General features: G+C 45.6%; 1 protein-coding gene across 1 annotated transcript in view; it reads right to left on the bottom strand.

Moving 5' to 3' along the window:
* The window catches only part of LOC147717735 (complement C4-B-like), a 643,152-nt gene that overhangs the window by 118,891 nt on the left and 502,955 nt on the right, over window positions 1-21,306 (bottom strand). The window contains exon 26 of the mRNA XM_086919877.1: window positions 13,534-13,693. Within this exon, the coding sequence (XP_086776003.1) occupies window positions 13,534-13,693 (160 nt within the window). The remainder of the gene's footprint in view (window positions 1-13,533; window positions 13,694-21,306) is intronic.

The following is a 21,306-nucleotide window of genomic DNA, read 5'->3' as shown; positions in this document are numbered from 1 at the left end:
TGTGATTGATTCTTTGCATGACTGACTAGGTGTGTGAGTAACTCCATGGATAAGTGACAGTCTGTGAGAGTCTGTTTACACTGATTGTATCTAAGGTTATATTAGAGTCTGAAGAGGTTGATCGTATTATCACATGAATGATATCATCAGTGATGTGATCAGTAATGACAAATGAGATGTTATCAGTGATTTTACAAGTGATGTAATTTGAAATATCATCAGTGATGTCATCAGTGATGTCACTGACCATGTCATGAATGATGTCATTTGAGATGTCATCAGTGATGTCATCAGTGATGTCACTGACCATGTCATGAATGATGTAATATGTGACATCATCAGCAGTGGGTTGCGGGTGCGCGATATATAGTTATTGCATCTAACTATATATGCGAATTTCTATGGTTTTGTGCGAGTAAATTAAGGTTTTGTAAATGCTAATCCCTAACTATATATGGGCTAAAACCTATGTTTTTTTCAGTGAATTTCAATGGTTTTTTAATAGCAAATATCAAAAGCTGTCAAATGTCAAGTAGGAGATAGGTAAAAACTTTTTCGTGTTTATGCACGCTGATGTGCTTTGAACGCTGCCCCCCCCCCTCTTTTCTCTTAGTAGTACTCTCTCTTTGCAGATAGTGAAGGGTATTTAACGCAGGCCTTTACCCCCGTTGTAATCCGTCGTGCCTGCTTGTCTCTCAGTTTGATTGATTGTTATCCAAGCATTTACTGTTTTACAATTGAGTCTCTTTGGTTCATTCTCTATTTACAAACAAGCACAAAGTCGCAATACTCTGTTTAGTCTTTGCAGATAGTGAAAAATCGTGTAAAAAAACAAAAGTAATCGAGCAAAATCAGTAGGCCACTAATGGGATCTCTTTTTGACCTCGCTAAAATAGAAACATTAGCTCGGCTCCGCCACCAACCCCGCCCAAAATAACGATAAACTCTATGCAAATATTATAAATATATACAACACACCAGCAAAGTAACAGGGTAAAACATTTTATTAAATAACTATTTACATAACTATTTTATACTTTTTGTTGCCTGATCCGGCTAGCTCAATCGATCGAGCATGAAACTCATAAACTCTGATAGCAAGCGTTGCTGCTGATGCTATGCAGACAAAAACTGGTTTTCAGTTTGTACATTCATCAAGATTTTTCCATCCAAGGCTGGTTGAGAGTTTGTAGAACAATAGCTTCAGATTTTCAACATACGGTGTGGTGGCGCGGACTGGGAGGGGGCGCTTGGCTCCTGCCCCCTCCCCAAGTCGTGTTGCCCTGGTGTGGCCTAAGATCGCCCCCGACATAGGCGGCCGGCTCCCGGGGTCGGGCGGAACTTTTTGCCTTTTGATGACTCTTCCATTCTGGACCTTGTCCCACAATCCGTTTGACCTGAAGACACGATGTAGTGGGGCGCCCCTTTACCGTTTCAGTTGCCATTCCGCCCACTTTTGCTACACTGTGCCTCTTCCACCATTCAGCTGTTTACCGCCCGCTCTTGCGACTACAGCGTCTCCCTCACCATGTAGTTGAGTTGCTCGCGCTCTTGCGATGCAGCGATAGGCGGCTGCCACAAGACTCTCAGAATGGCGGCCGGCTCTTCAGATTTGGGCGTGATCCACTAAAATGGCCCTGGGACACCTTGGAACTCGGACGCTTGTCTGCTAGGGCTTGGGCCCCATTCTCGAAAGCGTCCCCTGAGCCTTGAAGATTCTACAAAAGTCTTGGGGGCCCGACTCCCGCAGGCTTCTGGTGGGGAGCGGCTGCCATGATTGCTCGTGGAATGGCCACGACTGAGCTACGAGATGGTGGTGCTCTCATGCTGACGCCAGCTTCAGTCTGAAACATCCAGAAACACTGTAGACTACCAATTCGATCAGTTCCGGTAGCGCCCCAACGTGACCCGGTAGGGAAGAACTTGCCCTCCCCTCTTTGACTGATGGTTCTTGTTGCCTGTCCCTTCTGTTGTCATTTAACAGAACTTTTTAGACTACTGAAAGGGGTTGTGTTCCGACCGCTGGTTGGTGGAGACATTTTGACTATATTCTGGACCTACGTTGTCGCGTAATGCGTTATATGACACGCCGCGTTAGCGCACCCGGAAGTGCTCCGGGGCGCGGCGCGTAACGTAAGCATAACAGGTCATGTGACTTGTTTATAAAACTTTTCATTGGTTCATTTTACTTTTGTTATTCTAATGATGAAAGGCTTGGTCATATGACCTAAAAATTACGCTTTTTATTGCTTTCGAACATTATTTTTTCTTAAACATATATGTTATAATGTTCCAGGCTAATGTACTTTCCCGGAAAATTTACAACTGTCCTGCAAGTAAAATATTTTCCTTTTTATAGCAAAAGGGCGTTTCTTCGTCCCATGACGGAGCCGTTGAGCAAAAGATGCTCGGTCTGCTGTCTTAGTCGCCGATACGCCTGAATATCAGATTCTTATCGATCACTTTATGTTGCAGGAGTAAAAAACACAACAGCCCTTGACCATTTATCTTAACTGCGTTCCTGCGTATTATACCTTTTATCCGTCATATAATTGGACTGCTTTATTTCACTTGCTTTTACTGATTCGAAAACAGTGACTAAAATTAAAAACTTTACCAATGTAAATACTACTACCATGTTTTGTTTTAAAAACCTTTATTGTGAAAATGTCAGTATACAAATACGGGCCTACAACCACGTGGGCCGGCCACGGAGCAAACTGGAATGGTATATGATGAGGAAGCATTTACACTGTAGAGGAACGTAACGAGCGGGCCATTAGGTTGCAAGAACTAAGGTGTCTAACAGCTGCGGAATCGGTGGACATACATTTTGTAATTAAAATACGACAGGGCCACTTACAATAAAATTTTCTAGATATACATTTGCGGGCAAGTACATTGGATGGTGTAATTCGAACTTACAATAGTACAGTAATCAATAACACATCAGAACTTAATATCAATAAGGATGTCGAAATATTCAATCAATTCTCGTCCCCGCCCGCCATGTGCTTCAAAACTGCATACGTATCTCGTGATATCAAGGTTGTTCAACCAGTACACAACAAGGAGTTACAAGTCCCATTTATACTGGCGCCATTTTGGGCGAGGCCGGGCAGGTCCAGGATATAGTCAAAATGTCTCCACCAACCAGTGGTCGGACCAGAACCCCTTTCGGCAGTCAAAAAAGGTTCAGTTAAATGACAACAGAAGAGATAGGCAACAAGAACCAACAGTCAAAAGAGGGGAGGGCAAGATCTAAAGCCATTGTTCTACAAACTCTCAACCAGCCTTGGATGGAAAAATCCTGAAGAATGTACAAACTGAAAACCATTTTTTGTCTGTATAGCATCACCAGCAACGCTTGAGTCAGCTTTGTGTGAAGCCGCCATTTTGATTTAATCAATAGCTTCCCCCTGCACACATTCAGGGACCTGGTCGTGTCTTCAGGTCAAACGGATTGCGGGACAAGATGCAGAAAGGAAAAGGAAAAAAGTTCCGCCGGACCTCGGGAGCCGGCCGCCTATGTCATGGGCGATCTTTGGCCACACCAGGGCAATAGTGAAGCTGCAGCAGGTGCAAATAAGCTTCAGACAGTGTTACAAGCACTGCTCAGAACTCTCAACTATGGCACCCAACATCCAGGACTTGCCATCCGGATCTTGGCTCTCAACTATGGCACCCAACATCCAGGACTTGCCATCCGGATCTTGGCGCCTTGTGCTGGTTCCGACCTATTCACACATCGGTCCGCTACTGACACCACCTCATAAGCCAACGGGGCACCCCACGCCGACTTTCGGCGCAGCATTGTAGGATGGGCACACCAGTGCGGCAACTTGCTGGACACCACCTCGGTGCCATCCAGATCTCGGCGCCTTGTGCTGCCTTCGGCCTACTGTAGCCGCAAGTGCGGACGCAACTCAGCTGGATAGCGAGTGAAACACCAAGGGGCGCCCCACTGCAGCCGAGGAGCCTCCATCTTGGGGGCGACGCACAGCATCACATTGCTTTCTCAAACAGCCCCCACTGACTGACGCGACCTCACAGGCCAACGGGGCGCCCCACGCCGACTTTCGGCGCAGCATTGTAGGATGGCCACACCAGTGCGGCAACTTGCTGAACACCACCTCGGTGCCATCCGGATCTTGGCGCGTTGTGCTGCCTTCGGCCTATTCGCACATCGGTCCGCTACTGACGCCGCCTCACGTGCCAACGGATTTTCTACGCTTTTTATACCAGTGCGTAACCTAAGCATAACAGGTCATGTGACTTGTTTATAAAACTTTTCATGGGTTCATTTTACTTTTAGTTTCCTAATGATAGAAGGCTTGATCATATGACCTAAAAATAACACTTTTCATTGGATTAAAACATTTTTTTTTTCCCAAACGATGAAAGCCCCACTTTGTTTTTGGATGTTTCAGACTGAAGCTGGCGTCAGCATGAGAGCACCACCATCTCGTGGCTCCGTCGTGGTCATTCCGCGAGCAATCATGGCAGCTGCTCCCCACCGGAAGACTGCAGGAGTCGGGGGCCCTCAAGACTTTTGTAAAATCTACAAGGCTCAGGGGACATCCGAGTTCCAAGGTGTCCCAGGGCCATTTTAGTGGACCAGGCCCAAATCCGAAGAGCCGTCCGCCATTTTAAGAGTCCTGTAGCAGCCGCCTATCGCTGCACTGCAAGAGTGGGCGCAACTCAACTACATGGTGAGCGAGACGCTGTAGCCGCAAGAGCGGGTGATAACCAGCTGAATGGAGGATGAGGCACAGTGTAGCAAAAGCGGGCGGAATGGCAACTGAAACGGTAAAGGGGCGCCCCAGTACAGCAGACGAGCCTCCACCTGGGGAGGCCCGTTCACGCCGCCTCACCCCCACCCCCCCCCCCCGGGGCGCCCCACGCCGTTTTTCCGAGCAGCATTGTAGGATGCCAAAACCAGTGCGGCAACTTACTGGACATCACCTGGATGCCATCCACATTTCAGCGCGTTCTGCTGCCTTGGGACTATTCGCACAACAGACCGCTACTGACGAGGCCTCCCCCCGCACCACCCGGGACGCCCCACGCCGTTTTACGGAGCTGCATTGTAGGATACCAAAAACCAGAGCGGCACCCAGGTAACATCACCTGGGTGCCGTCCAGAACTCAGCACGTTGTGCTGCCTTGGGACTATTCGCACAAAACACAGCTACTGACCATTGTTGCTTCTTTTTAAAAAAAATGTTTAAATGTATTTACTGTTTTTGTTGCGTTGTATATATTTATAAGTTATTAAAATGTCATAATCCTACTACTTTGTTGGAGTGCTATATATTTTTAATGTGACACATAATTGTAAAAACTTTGATGTACAAAGAGGCATCCCTGGAATCTTCCACTTCAGGCTCGGACCCACACACCCTCACAGTGAGAATCCCCTCCCCAAGCACAATACAGGATGGTTATCAGATAGTAGGAACGCGTGTGGTGTGACGGATCTCATCGGGTGGGGGCCTTGATCTACTGTAACTCCTTTGAAGAGGGGTGATTCTCTACAGCTGGGGCCATAAACTACACCTGTAGGACTAGGTGATAGCCTGGGACTGGCCTGGACAATCGGACACAGAGGAAGAGGAGTGTCAGAGGGTGTGGTAGTGAATAGGGTGAAAGGGAGGTGTCGGGCGGGCACAGGGTGTGATTCTCAGAGAAGAACAGCGCAGATGGGAGGAGGTTTCTGGCCCATGCATGAGAGAGAGAGCGGGGGTGACCAGTGCGTGGGGGAGATGCTTGAGAGGGTGTGAAGCCATGCTGAGGATCAGCGGAGTGCAGAGAGTGGGTCTGGTCTAGGCATCTAAAATGGCTGCCGTGCTCAACAAAAGTGTGGCATTGCAAAAAAGGCAAGATGGCGCAGACAATGTTTATCAATAAGGATTAATTTATAACAATTATTTTTAACAAAATATTTAATCGCAGTGACAAAATGGCGGTCAACAGTTCCTGATTTCCATCAAATCGAACGTTAACAGACGTCACGCAGCAAAAAAAAAAAACGCTCACGAACAGCGCAGATGGGAGGAGGTTTCTGGCCCATGCATGAGAGAGAGAGCGGGGGTGACCAGTGCGTGGGGGAGATGCCTGCGAGGGTGGGGAGCCATGCTGAGGATCGGCGGCGTGCAGAGAGTAGGTCTGGTCAAGGCATCTAAAATGGCTGCCTGTTGAATGACATTGGAATGCATTGGAAAGAACATTGGGTAAGAACACTATAGGATGGAATGTGGAATGAACACAGTTAAAGTGATATGACAAGTAATTCACAACATAACACTGCCGTGCTCAACAAAAGTGTGGCATTGCAAAAAAGGCAAGATGGCGCAGACAATGTTTATCAATAAGGAATAATTTATAACAATTATTTAAAACAAAATATTTACTCGCAGTGACAAAATGGCGGTCAACAGTTCCTGATTTCCATCGAATCGAACGTTAACAGACGTCACGCAGCAAAAAAAAAAAAACGCTCACGCACAGCCGCTGGAAGACATGTATCAACATATATGAGCCTCCTCAGCCACCCTCAGAAAACATAAGGGGTCAGGATACGTCTCCCGTACCCCCCTTATACCTAGTAATTTAATTAAATCGAAACACAAAATGGCGAATTCACGTTTCGCTACCAGTTTGCGACCCGGTTCGCGCACCGAGAAGCGCTTCTACCGCGAAAAATCAAATTTTTATTATTTGCCCCACGGGACCCTTTAATAACCCCAACATCATTCCTAGGGGGTCAAGAAGGATCTACCTTGCCCCCTTTCATTAAATTCCCCCTTCGTTTTTCTCCTCCTCTTGTCTCTCGATCCTACCGAGAGACAAGATGGCGGCCGCACCGGACTGTTTAGAATGTTGACAGACACCGGAGAGCCAATCAGCTTTGCTACGCAAAGCTCCGTTACGCAAGAAGTACGCGATCTGGTGCGCTATCTGGGATGCTGTCACAGATATATCTGTTTTTTTAAACGTTAATTTCTCAAAATCCACTGGAGCACATATATTGAGACCCAGCAAAGGCACATCGGGCTAACAGTCCCTATAATTTTGCCAAGTTTCGTGTAAATCCATTCAGCCGTTCGAGCTAAAAGTGAGGCCAAAGGCCCTATGGAAAAATGAATGGGAAAAACGCGTTTTGGGACCCCCCTTTTTTCTCGGCCCCCCCTTAACGGAACCCCCCCAAATTTTCAGGGGCTGCTCAGAAACAAAATGTGCCATTTTCCTGAAAATATCAGCCGATTCCGTCCACAAACGCCAAAGTTATTAGACATAGAATTTTCAAAAGTTCCATAGAGAAAAAATCCTAACTATATACACCTACCGGCGACCGCCAGTAGGTAATATATATATATATATATATAATATATATATATATATATATACATATATATATATATATATTTATATATATATATATATATATATATATATATATATATATATATCTCTGTAAATGTATGTTTTGATATATTATTTTTTTTATATGTTCCTGGGTATTCAGTGCGTATGGCTTTGATGAGGATCCTCTTGAAAAGAACCCCTTTGCGAAGCCAAAAACACCTTTTTAAAACATATATGTCAGCCCAGGGTCGGCCCTAAACAATGCAATTTATTTAAAAATTTGGAAATGAATTTTTAACATTTACATCTCCTGGTACTGAAAAACTCACAAGGCCTACTTCGCCCACGGAATAACATTGTGCTACATTATTACATTTAATAAATGATAACTTTTGCTTGGGAGCAAGTGCAAAATATCATGTTTGGTGTCTAAGAAATTGATATTTAAAATCCTCTTTAATTGTAAAATCGGATTTTAAGTCACAATTTTGAACATGCTTCATTCTGAAAGACACGTCGCTATGAAATACCACAGAAGTTACACCACAGGAAGAAATCTATGTGTTTCACTTCATAAAACTCGCCGGTCTGCCAAAGGTTAGTAATGATTCAAGCTTGTTCAAAGACTGCAGTATACGGACTACCATGAAGAGCATAAACCTGTTTCAACATGTACGGAATACTTACACTTTCGAAGAAACCACTATGAACAGAACTGACTGCGAACTCCAGTAGTGTACAATAAGGAGAAAGCACTGACCAAGTCCTGGTCCTGAGGAGAATCCCAGAAATTACGAAAGGGTTTGAAACGTGTTGACCAAGCTGGTTGGGGAAAGATATTACCCAAACAGACTAGCAGCATTCAGAAAATACAGCAAATTGCCTGTTCTTGCACTACAGAATCCCAACTAGCTTACACTGGCAGGATGTATAACATGATTGAATTTTAAATGTGAATTCCGCCATGTGCTTTGTTCTTAGATTGAAGGACTGGTCTACTTTACAATTGTTTTGCCTCTTCATTCAAATGTTAATTTTTTCGTATTTTTACTTTATCACTGTGAAATGTATATATGCAAATAAGGGAAAATGTTGCCTTTCTAAGAAAGATATGCTATGAATGCTTAAAATCATTTTAAAATTACAAAATGAGTGTGAAGTAAATCACCAAGGCCCTATAATTGCAAATGTGGTTCTTATAGCGAAGTAATATAATTTGACTGGAGCACCTAGACACTGAAATTGTTGATATGACTTTATAAGAGGCCCAGTCTGGGTGCTAGTAACAGGCCCAACCCCCCACTTTTACAATTTTAAAAAGCTGGCATTTTTTTTTACCATTTTGTGTCTGCAGCCCGTTTCCTTGAACAAATTACTGACTAGGTGTGGTTGGTTTTTGTATATTCCTCTCAGACAGCCAAACAATAGAGGGGCTAGGTGTTGGCAGTATGGGCCTTCTTAGCAGGACAGTGGTAGAGCTGAGCAGAGACCCACTTGAACTTCAAAGACTCTGCCTCAGCACACACACAAAGAACTTCGCACCAGTCTTTTGTGACTTTAGACCCAGTAGAGCCTGAGCAGTTAGGCAGGAAACTCCAGCTAATTCTGTGGGAGGAAAACTCCCTTAGTTTCTTCCAATTCAAAGCTAGCACTAGGTACAACAAGCATTTGCAATGCAATCGGTCTCGCCTTTGGGACCTTATATGTATTTAGCTACGCAGCACATTAGCCTGGGTGTTGAAACATCTACAGTTCTTTAACATGGAGGGAAAGTAAGCACCAAACTGAGTGATACACCAGGTATGGGAACACATGGAAATAAATATTGCCTTTCAGTGGAAAATGGTATAGTCCAAAGCTCTGTTTTTAACACGAAATCATGGCCTTTGGTAGTCATGTCACAGAAAATACAGGATTTAAAAAAAAAAATATTGTCTATGTGTGCTTGTGTAAGACAATTTCTATGGACTTGAATCTAGAGAATACTAAAGTGATTCTGGTATTTTACTGACCTCTGCTGGTCGTTTACTATCAAGAAAGTTAAATTGAGGCAGTTGCCAGAAAAATAAAAAAATAAAGTCCCTAAGCAGAAAGCAATTCTTGTGTTTTACTGACCTCTACTGGTCGTTTTCTATCAAGACAGTTAAATAGAGGCAGTTGAACAAGCAGAAACCAATTCTGGTATTTTACTGACCTCTACCAAGGGCCGGACTGGGAACCAAAACCGGCCATGGCAAAGTGCTCCCCCGCCCCCTGGGGGGTTTTGGGGGTGCGGCCGAGCTGTTTGGCAGGTTGGTTTCAGCCAATTTTGTTACAGAGGCCAATATTGCAGCTATGCTTCAAAAGTGGCATGTGTTAAATAAAGGCAGTTGAACAGAAAAAAAGTCCCTTAGCAGAAGCAGATAAGTCTTAGGGCTGATCTCCAGAGCCCACAAAGTACAGACACATATAAGTATATACAAGAGGTCTTGAATGCTCGACCTAAAAATAGGACCCTCAGACTCACTCTTTAGTTCACTTCTGGGCCTGCGGAACAACTCTCAAAGAATTGCCCGCTCTCCATGGCCTGCTGTTTACTTCAAAGGACTGACCTGCTGAACCAAAAGGATTTCCCTTCTGCCTGAAGCCTGCCTCAGAGGACTGCCCCGCTGCTTGGGACTTGCTTTTCTGCTTACACCCAGGACTACCAAAGTGATTCCTAGGGCCAGTTTGCTGGGCCTTCTGATCAGAGACTTGGACAGAGAAAAGGCTCCAACCATCTTGAACCCGCACCTCGAACCAGCCAGAGTGAGCCCTGACCCTCCAAGTTGTACACCTCCTGTACTAGGCCAAAAGAATTTCTGTCAATAAGTGGATTGAGAACAGAGAAGTCAGACCAACCTGCTTGCTAATCCGACTTTGCAGAAGCCCCTGCTAAGTTCTTCCCCACAGAATTAAATCCTGGTCAGCGGCTCCTCTTTAGAAGGATATTCACCTCCTGAAGCCCTCTTCGAATACAGCCTATAGGCTTGTCTCGCTGGAGATTTTCAACTTCCAAACGGAAACATCTTCACTGCAACTTCGTCCAGCAGCTTCCCGGTGACAACACCTCCTTCTCGGACTCTGCCAGCTGCCTTTCCCGCTAATTTTAAACTTTACCTTCTTAGACATTTTACTTTGAAATGTATTCTAAATCTAAAGGTAAGCGGAGACTGGGCCCAATCCACTTTGTGTATTCGAACCACACTTCATCGCAGTCTGCAACAACTTTTGGTATTGTGCGACTAGATGTCCGCAGCGGGCGCTTTGATCTTTTAGGCACTATCAATCAATCAATCTATCAGGGAATTGTAAGCGTGCTACTCACCTGTGAGGGTCTCAAGGCGCTGGGGGAAGAGGGGGTCGCAGCTCCGTTCAGTGGACGAGCCAGGTCCTGAGACTGTTCCTAAAGGTGTTCAGGGAGGGGTCGCATTTGATGTCTACCGGTAGCTTGTTCCAGGTCTTGGCAGCGATGTGAGAGAAAGATCTTCCACCTTCTCTGGCACTTTGGATGCATGTGGTTTCAGCCAGTGTGAGGTTGGAAGATCAGAGGTTTCTTTTGGGTACATGGAAGTTTATTCTGTTGTTGAGGTATTTGGGTTCGTTGTTGTCTAGGCATTTGTAGGCGTGAGTGAGGATTTTGAAGGTGACTCTCTTCTCCACGGGGAGTCAGTTGAGTCTCCACAGGTGTTGGCTGATGTGTTCGTGCTGGGGGATGCGGAAGACGAGTCTGGCTGTGGTGTTCTGTATTGTCTGGAGTTTGCGGAATAGGGACTTGTTGAGGCCGGCGTAAAGTGCGTTACCATAGTCCAGTCTGCTGGTGATGAGTGCGTGGGTTACCGTCTTCCTTGACTCAGGGGGTTCCATTTGAAGGATGCGGAGGGTGTTGAAGCACCTGGAGATGACGGCGTTGACCTATTGGTTCATGACGAGTGATGAGTCGAGTGTGATGCTGGGGTTTTTGGCTTGGCCTGAGGGGGTAGGTGGGCTTCCGAGGGCGGTGGCCACAAGGTGTTATCCCATGCCGAAGGGGTGGTTCCAAGGATGAGGAATTCTGTCTTCTCAGCGTTGAGTGTTACTCAGCTGTTGGTCATCCAGACTGCAACGTCTTACATGCCTCTCTAGAAGTTGAGTTTTGCAGTGTTGGGGTCTCTGGTGAGGGAGAGGATGAGCGTGGATATGTCATGGGCGTAGGATACTATGTTGAGGCCGTGATGTCGGATGATGGCTGCGAGGGGGGCCATGTAGATGTTGAAGAGCGTCGGGCTCAGTGATGACCCATGGGGGACTCCGCAGGTGATTTCTGTAGGGAAGGAGAGGAAGGGAGGCAGTCTGATCCTTTGGCTTCTTCCGGCGAGGAACAATCAGATCCAGTCCAGGGCAGTTCTTTGTATGCCGGCATTGTGCAGTCTGGCGACTAGTGTGCGGGGGGAGACGGTGTCGAAGGCTGCAGGCAGGGCGAGGAGGATGAGGGCTGCGGAGAGGCCTTGGTCCAGGATGGTGCGGATGTCGTCAGTGGTGGCGAGTAGGGAGGGTCGCTACTGTGGTTACTCCGGAATCTGGATTGAGACGGGTCCAGGACGGGGCTCTCTTCGATGAATCGTGTTTGTTCCCTGTTTTTTTTTTTTTAAATATGTTTTATTGAAACACTTGACATACAGTTACATTTCTGTGAGCATAATTTGAGAGGGAAACAGAGAATTAGTCAATACGTACAATGTCCGTGAGAGTGCTGATGACAGCCAAAGACCCAATAAGTACAATTATTAGCGAATAACGCAATCAGCTGCAATGGGAACAGTCTCGGCGACTACAGTAAATGACACTCTTACATTACACAACAACGTAGTTTGCGTTATCCATCCCACCAGAGTATCGGCCCATCCTACCAAGTCGGTGTGCCTCTGGTCGACTCTCCCCGTGCTGCCCACAACCCTCCGCCCGGTGATGCAATGTGTTGTTTCCCAAGGGTGGGTGTTACCGACCGGGTCTATCACTGAGCGGTGTGTTTGAGTGCCGTGGATGTTGAGTACACTCTGATTGTTGTCGTGTTGTGGTAGAGGGTTGCGGCAGGGGTCGTCGTGTGGTTTATGATCATGTGCTTGCTTGTCAGGTGGAAAAATGCAGCGTAGTCAACTGGGGGGCGACAGCCTGCTGAAACAACCTCCAAACCAAGGGAGGGAATAGAAAAGAAATTGGGGATGTTAGGAACCTTAACTTGAGGGAGGGAAAGGGGTGCTGCAGTGTGGTTCCTGCTGTCCAGGTTCCGCGACCAGGTAGTGTGTTAATGCAGGGTGGAGGTGTCAGGTATATGCGGAACAACGGTTTCGGGCGGTGTGCGGAGGCTTCGATCGTGTTAGTTCCCTGTTGACTGTTTTCTCTGCCACTTTGGCTGCGGAGTGGAGGAGCGCGATGGGCTGGTAGTTTTTGATGTCAGTGGGGTCGTCCGTGAGCTTCTTGAGCAGGGGCCTGACTTTTGCTCGCTTCCAGTCATCTGGGAGAGTGCCTGTTTTGAAGGTGGTGTTTATGATGCGTTGCACTTCAGGTGCAATAGGGTCCGCGGCTCTGTGGTAGATGTGCGGGGGGCTGGGGTTGGTGGGGGCCCCCGAGTGCATGCCTTTCATGGTCGTGGCGGTGTCCAGTTGGAGATGGTGGGCTGGCGGGTGTCTCTGGGGGATGGGGGACCAAAAGTGCCAAGAGACACATCAGTCAATATAAACCAATTAAATTAACTGAAATCAAGTGAGGCACTAGCACTGCACAGTCCTGTATTTAATTTCTGTTTGATGCTTTTGTTCCACCTGTGGCCCATTGGCATCGAAACACAGATGGGCAGACATGATGTTATAGCACATCTGCAGGTTGCAGGGACACTTTCTTCCATTTCAAGGATGCTGGTTCCAAGCACTTGTGCCTCAGAATTCTCCTCAGTGGGGACAATGGGGAGAGGGAAACCAGGGGACTATGGCCTTCCCTCATTGCATCAAGACACAGGCATTCTTTAAACCTCCATCTTTCCAATATATTCCTTGGTTTGGAGAAGCAAAAACAGCAACACCTTCTTAAGTATGAGTAGCTTATGTAGAGTAAATACATTATTTGGACCTTCTCCTACTTTCTCCCAAGGCAGAACAAGACTATGATTACCTGCATCTCCCTGTGCCAGACCGGTGCTGGATCCCTGAAGGCCCCGCTGTTCTTCTCCTGATGCTTCATCAGAAAGTCCACCGCTGTCAGGATGGTGTCATCATTCAAATTAATGTGATCGCGACAAATGGAAAGTATCTTAGCAATGAAGGCAGTAAGCCTGGAAGAAAGAACAACATGAATGCCATGACATCAGGGTACAGAGTAAACCACAATAGAACCACCACTATGTCTTCAGATTCTTGCAACATGACAAGAGAGGAGGATGAGGTAAAAGGCCGTTTTGTCAAATGAAATTAATGAAATAGTTGGTTATGTTATCTTGGTTGTCCCTTTGAGGGTGTGAACCGGAAAATAGATAATGCTTAAAATGATGGGTAGTTTTAGGGTAATGGCTGATTTAATGGAGACAAATACAAAAACTACACATTAATTTAAATGTAATATTGAAACAAAATTATAATTCAGGACAGTAATCAATCTCACAAAAAAACATGAACATTTTGCTAGAAACTTGCATCGAAATTTAGCAATATTGATCTAATGCCCCTTACGTCTAATGCTTGGCATTTACCTTAAGAAGTCGTCAGATTTAGGGGCCGATTATGATTGCGAAATTTCCGCATACTCTGGGCCGGCGGAAGCCACCGCCGGCCCAGAGGATGCAGAAAAACCGCAGCGGACCCACCAAAGACCCACCGCCACATTAGGATGGCTGGTGGGTTCTGGTTTCCGTCCGCAGCTTTTCCGCCGCGGTTGGCTTACAACCGCGGCGGAAAAGCTCTAATATGGTGGCGGTGTCTCTCAGACACCGTCACCATATTAGGATGGGCTTCCAAAGATGCTTTTCCGCAGCGGGTTTTCCGCCGAGGAAAAGCATGTGTATCTTCACTGCGGGGGCCCGTTGCGGGCCCCCTAGGTGAAGGGGGGGTGGGGGGTGCACATGGCGGGTACCTATGGTACCCCCCTGCATTTGTATACAGAAATCGCCAGGCACCGCCCGGTGCCTGCCGCTTTCTGCATACAAATGCATTGTATGCATTTTTAACATTGCGGCGGGTGCAGCTTGAAGCTGCACCCGCCGCAATGTTAAAGATATAGGATGTGACCGCCACCATGGCGGTCACATCCTAATCAGCACAGAGGGAACGTCGCTGCCCATGCGGACGTTCCCTCATACTCTGGGGTCGCGGATGGACTCAAGTCCGTCCGCGATCCTAATGACCCCCTTAGTATTTCCAGTAGTAGATTTCAGTCTAAATAAGTGGGGTTTAAAGTCACTAGTAATTATATTATATCCTAGAGAACAAATCCTGGATTGAGCCAACAAAGCTGACCAAATCCACTGGCAAGAAATTCTTTGAAGAATTTGGTAAATAAACGTGTAGTTTATGCTTTCCCCTGTTGCTTTATCCCTAGCTGCTCAGCCAGTGTGAATGTGCTGTACGGAATGTTGGAGCGGTGATGATGAATAGAATGTTTGCGTGCCTGTGAGGTGAGGTGTGACAGTTGGAGTATGGCTGAGCAGCGGGCAGGCTGTTCCTGGTGGGCTGCTGTACACAAATTGAAATGACAGCGGGAATTTGGAATCAATTTGGTGTGAGCCTGCGTTACTGGCAGTGATGAATGTGTTCAACCATCTTCAGTGACATCAATGGTGTTTTCCCTGTGTTGTACAGATTGATTTGTCTCAACGTGTAACGTATATGCTCACTAGAATAGGATTTGATGGCGTGCTGTCAATGACCGATATCAAAAGATTTCCATCTTCCTGTTCAGAGTACCAGCACGGAACTGGTGCCATTTTTATTTTCAGTACACATAATGCGTCACATCTTACGATGACTAGTTTTGCATGGAGCTCATTCATGCGCTTGGGTGAAACAACATTCACCGAAAATGAAATATGAGTGCTTTATTACTTTTACATTGCATATCTACGAGGTGCTGCTGTTGAAATTTGAAAATACACCGTTGTTGATGCGAGATATGCGTGAGGCTTTCCTGCTTCCTGGCTGTTGCATTCCTCCTGGCGCGAGGTGAAACGTTCCTGTCTAGATGACATTGGCATGGAAGTAAGACCTATTTTCCAAAGAAAGTTGATGTTTAACAGCATACCGGCGGCCATCTTTGGTCTTTGGGAGTAATTATGTGTAATCCCTTTGAAGTTACGGCATGCAGGCAAAGGTTCCAATGATTTTCCAGATACACTTGTGTTATGTTGTGAATATGTAATACACCTTTAACTTTGCACATTCCACATTCTATGGAACTTTGTGTACTGTGTTCCATTTATGACATATTAATGTTCTGCCTTGATTCACTTGACGCTGACTGACTACATGTCAGGTTGTGTACCTGCTTACTTATGGAATAAACTTATTTCAACCTACATTGAAGTGTTTATCTTAAATTCTACAAGTGGCGACAATCGGAATCTACGTATGTGCAAGATCTGAAAGGTACTGGTATTATGAAAGAGAAGTGGGAGGAAGAATATCTTAATGATAATGAATTAGCATCAGTGAAATCACATCTAGCTGGGTCCTGGCCGAGGAAAGTGGATAGTAAACATCCTTTGAAGTCTTTTTGGGAGGTCAGATTTGATTTAAGTGTCAGGGAAGGTAATATCTGGTTTGGTGAAAGGGTCATTCCTCCTAACACTTTGCGTTTATCTATCATGCCTTTATGCCATGAAGGTCATTTTGGCATTGTTCGATCCAAACGCACTGTTAAAACTTCATTTTGGTGGCCTGGGAAGGATGCAGATATAGATAAATTTGTGAGGAATTGTAAATCATGTCAAGCTGCTGATAAATCCTTGGTGACGTGTAAACCCCCGATGGGCGCTATGGTGGAACCTAATTCACAGTGGGAGCACACAGCTATTGACATTATGGGTCCCATTGGAAATGACCAGAAGTATATTTTGGTGTTGATGGACTTTTTTTCAAGGTGGCCTTTTGTAAATATTGTAAATAGAGCAGATACTGATACTGTTTTACAATTTTTGGATAATTCTTTCACTTTGGAAGGCATTCCTTCTGTTTTATTAAGTGACAATGGCGTTCAGTTTATGTCCAGTAAGGCGGATGAGAGACGGTGGCAGAGTCTCAATTCTGCTTAGCTTGCTGAAGGAAACGCGATTGTGCCTCGCACTACTTGAGTACTGATGCATGTATGAACTGTGATTTTCCTGCATAACCTTTTTAAAATTCATTGTTGATGCAATAACGATGTTTTAGCCTGTGTACTCATTTTAAAAATCCCTTACTCACTGTAACTGCACGCATTTGTAAAATCCTCACACTTGCTGCTTTGTGCGATAGATACCTTCGCCCCCACCCTGATTACAAAGGGGAGGGAGCACTCATAGTAAAGGGAAAGCCTGCGCTCGTCATTACTCCTGCCCGCCCCGGTCCGACGCGGTAGCCAGTACCGTTGCGCGGAGGGCGGGTCAGGGAGAGCCAGTCACTTCCTGCGGCGGCACTTCCCGAGCGGTTAGCGCTCTAGTGGTTGCTTCTTGACGGCCTATTTAGCCATCGCCCCCTAGATACGCGCAGCGATCGCGCGCAGCGTCGCCGAAGACCAGCCAAAGAGCTGCCCGTCTGCGCCCGTCCGCGACAGGACGTGGCATAGGGGCTAGGGCCCATGTATTATGGACCCCACCATTACAGGTACTCGTTTCATTACCTATCCCGCTAGCTCCCTGCGCCAACTACAACCCACGAGGATCTGTGATACTCGAATATCCTGTAAGTTACTCGAGGGTTGCTTCTCATGTCAACAATGTCATTATCAATCAATTGTGGCAACAGAAAGCACCCACGGCAATGTAACCACATTAGCATCTCCCCTGGAACTTAAGTGTCTTCTCCTTAACGTACGGTCCCTTCCTAAACATCAACTTCAGATCTGGGATCTGATATTTTCCCAGCAACCTGACATATGTTTTTTCACGGAAACGTGGATGAAACCCCATACAATAACTGCAATAACATTAGGGGTCCCAGCCGGTTATAAAATCATACATGTAGATAGGCCAATTAAAACAGGAGGCGGATTAGCCATCATATTTAAAGACACTTATAAGATAGCAATGTTAGAACAAAGCTCCACCCCTCTTTTGGAAATCATGGTATTCAAAATTAACCTAGCAAGCAACATCTCATGGAAGGGCGCACTAATATATCGCCCACCGGGACAGAATCCAGATTTTGCTCTGTCTCTTCTGGAATTACTGGCCCCCCATGTCAGGGCAAAGGAGGACTTTTTTCTCCTTGGTGATTTTAATATACATATGGACAACCCCGAAGACCTTGAAACAATTCAACTAACAGCAGATCTGTCCAATCTTGGACTAGAGGTAAAAAATAGTGGTGCGACTCATATAGCGGGTCACACCCTTGACTCTATATTTTCAAACTGCACTAAAATCAGGTGCCTCCCTGCTACAGAAATCCACTGAACAGACCACTTTTTGATTGAGTTCTATCTGGCAGGACCAACCAAACAACAACCCAGAACACCACCTCCTCCTATCTACCGTCGCCAATGGCATAAAATATCAGTTGAAAATCTGCGTGAACATTGGCAACAAACTCAGTTCTCCGAAGTAGACTCAGCCAAAGCGGCACTGGAAAAATACAATAATTCTCTTAAACTAGCTATTGACACCCTTGCCCCGCTAAAACTTCATAGGCAGTACCCCCCCACCAAACAAGAAAAGTGGTATACCCTTGACCTCAGGAAAGAAAAACAGAAATGTAGGAGGCTAGAAAAAGCGTGGAGGAAATCTAAAAATGGTCAGGAAAGGAAAATGTTTTTAGAGGCTCAGTCAAATTACTACAAAAATATAAAACTTGCAAGGAAAAATAATTTATCCCTACAACTAGCTGAGGCCGGAAACTGTCCGAGGGAATTATTTAAAATCCTGCTAAGTTTTGTAAAATCGACAGCCAGTGAGAGCCCTGACGATGCCTCACAGACACTGTGCGATGAGATCTCCATGTTCTTTGAGGACAAAATCAACTTGATTTACAATAAAATTATCGCTTCTCAAGGCACAGAAACCCGGCCCTCCCTCCCATGTGTACCCTCTGCACATACTAAAAACACCATTCTTACTATTCCACTAGTCAGTGATTCAGATCTTCCACTCCTCATTAACCACATGAAAACCGGCTCCCCAAATGACCACCTTCCTGCTAAAATGGTGGCCCCTTTGATTTCCATCTTGGGACCCTCCATTCAGTCAGTTATGAATACCTCACTGGCGAAGGGACAAGTCCCGAGGGAATGGAAGATAGCGGTGGTAAACCCTATAAGGAAGAAAGCGGCAGACCTTTCCAACCTCCGGCCCATCTCCCTCCTACCCTACATCGGTAAGATGACAGAGAAGCACGTGAACACCCACCTATCGAATCACCTCGAGGCAGCAGAAGGCCTGGACCCCTCTCAATCTGGGTTCAGGCCAAACCACAGCACCGAATCGGCCCTACTAGAAGTGACCAATAACATCAGGATGACACTGGATAGTGGGAGGTCTATGATTCTGGTGCTGTTGGATTTGTCTGCTGATTTCGACACGGTGTCTCACAAAGTGCTTCTCGACCGTCTGAGGGATGTAGGGCTGGGAGGTGCAGCCCTGTCTTGGGTGGAAAGTTTCCTCTCCTGCCGCTCTCAAGAAGTCAGGCTGGGCTCCCATAAATCCATCTCTAGGGAGCTCACCAGGGGGGTGCCACAGGGCTCATGCCTTAGCCCCACATTATTTAATGTGTATGTGGCCCCCCTGGCCGACTTAGTGAGGCCCTATGGGTTTACCCCGATATCCTACGCTGACGACAGCCAGCTTCTGTTCCCTTTCAAAACTTTTACACCTGCCCTGCAAAAATCCTTTGCAGAAGGCATGAGGGCCGTGTCAAGATGGATGGCCGAGAACTGCCTACAATGCAACGTGGGCAAAACAGAAGTTTTATTGTTCGGGGAGGCGGCGACATTGTGGTCTGGGGAGTGGTGGCCCACAGAACTAGGACCAGTTCCTGTCCCAAAGCAGACAGTCAAAAACTTGGGGGTGTTATTCGATCAAGCCTTGACTTTTAAACATCACGTCAACCAAGTTGCTGGCACATGCTTCAGGGCCATTGGACTATTGAAAAGGGTGTTCCCCTATATACCTGATAGTCACAGGAAAACCCTAGTCCAGGCACTAGTGATCAGTAGATTGGACTACTGCAATGGCCTTCTTTTGTCAACTAATGAAGGCCAATTAAACAAACTGCAAGTAGTCCAAAACACGGCGGCGCGGTTAGTCCTTAATGTTCCATCAAGAACTCCCTCCCGTCCTCTACTAGCTAAACTCCACTGGTTGCCAGTGCGGCAACGCACGAAGTTTAAAATTCTGTGCACCATTCATAAATGCCTGACAGGAAAGGGCCCCAAATATCTGACTAAAGCCTTTCAACCCTATGTCCCAAGCCGATCTTTACGATCGAGCAATCTCCATTTACTACAGGTCCCTAAAATAAAAAAATCTCGTCAGGGAGGTCGTGCTCTGGCACACACAGGTCCTGCTCTCTGGAACTCCCTTCCCCCCAAACTCAAACTCATTACCAACCATCTATCCTTTCGTAAAACCCTCAAGACTCACCTTTTTACTATTAATTAATCAGTTCATGACTCGCTACCTCTGTAAGTGACTAGACATGGTATAAATCTCCTTCAACCAGCATAAGCGCGGAGATACCCCTTCGGGGATTTATTCAGGCGCTATAAAAGCACATAAATAAATAAATAAATAAAAGAGTATTTTGATAGATTAGGTATCAAACACAAAACCACTGCTTTGTACAACCCAAACTACAACGGCATGGTTGAGCGTTGTAACCGAGTCATCAAAAACACTATTCAGATGTCTGCTAGTAACAAAGATTGGGAAACTCAGGTGTTAAAAATGGTTTGGTCTTACAGAACATCTATTTGTGAAGCCACGGGTTATCCTCCTTTTGTTCTTATGCGTGGTAGCAATCCACAGACAAAATTTACTCCTGGGTGGTTGTTCAAATCTAATGTAGTAAACTGGTCTGCAAATTTTGTAAAAGAAAGAAGTCAGGCCTCACATCTGAAAAGTAAAGTTTGGTATGATTCAAAACATAATGTTAAAGATGTTGATATTGTTGTTGGACAGTGGGTAAGAGTTAAGAAACCTAACAAATCTTCCAAGGAGGAAAGTTGTTTTTATGAGCCTAGGCAAGTTGTGGAAATTATTAATAATTCTGTTCACCTTACTGATGGACGGGTGTGGAATCTTAAAAGGATAGCTAAGTGTTCTGATCCTTTGTATTCTCTTAACAAATCTTCTGATTTGTTTGATTCTACTTCTTTGCATTCTTTAACAAATCAATTAATTTGTTTGATTTGGAGGACTTGATGTGCTCAAGTTCTTCTGAGTCATCTAATGTGAATGTCACCAATGAAGATGTTGTTAGCTCTAATTTAGCTGTTCCAAGTGTGTCTGGGTTAGCCAATCAAGATGCTTTGACAAGTTTGACTGTTCCCAGTGTTCTAGGTTCAAGCGGTGTCAGTCAGGAAGTATCCAATACCAACAGGAATTCTAGACGTGAAAAAAGGCCTCCAGTTTGGTTGGCTGATTATATTTCTGAAAGTTTTCCACTGTAAAGAAGGATTTATTTATATTTTCATTCATTTTTGCTTTTTGTTTTAAGAAAGAGGATGATGCTCGTTATTAATTATTTCATTGTTTTTTTTATTGTG

Source organism: Lissotriton vulgaris, chromosome 5 (assembly GCF_964263255.1).
Source record: "Lissotriton vulgaris chromosome 5, aLisVul1.2, whole genome shotgun sequence".
Classification (NCBI taxonomy): Eukaryota; Metazoa; Chordata; class Amphibia; order Caudata; family Salamandridae; genus Lissotriton; species Lissotriton vulgaris.
Note: the sequence above shows the minus strand (reverse complement) of the source record. Positions and strands in the feature narration are given on the sequence as shown.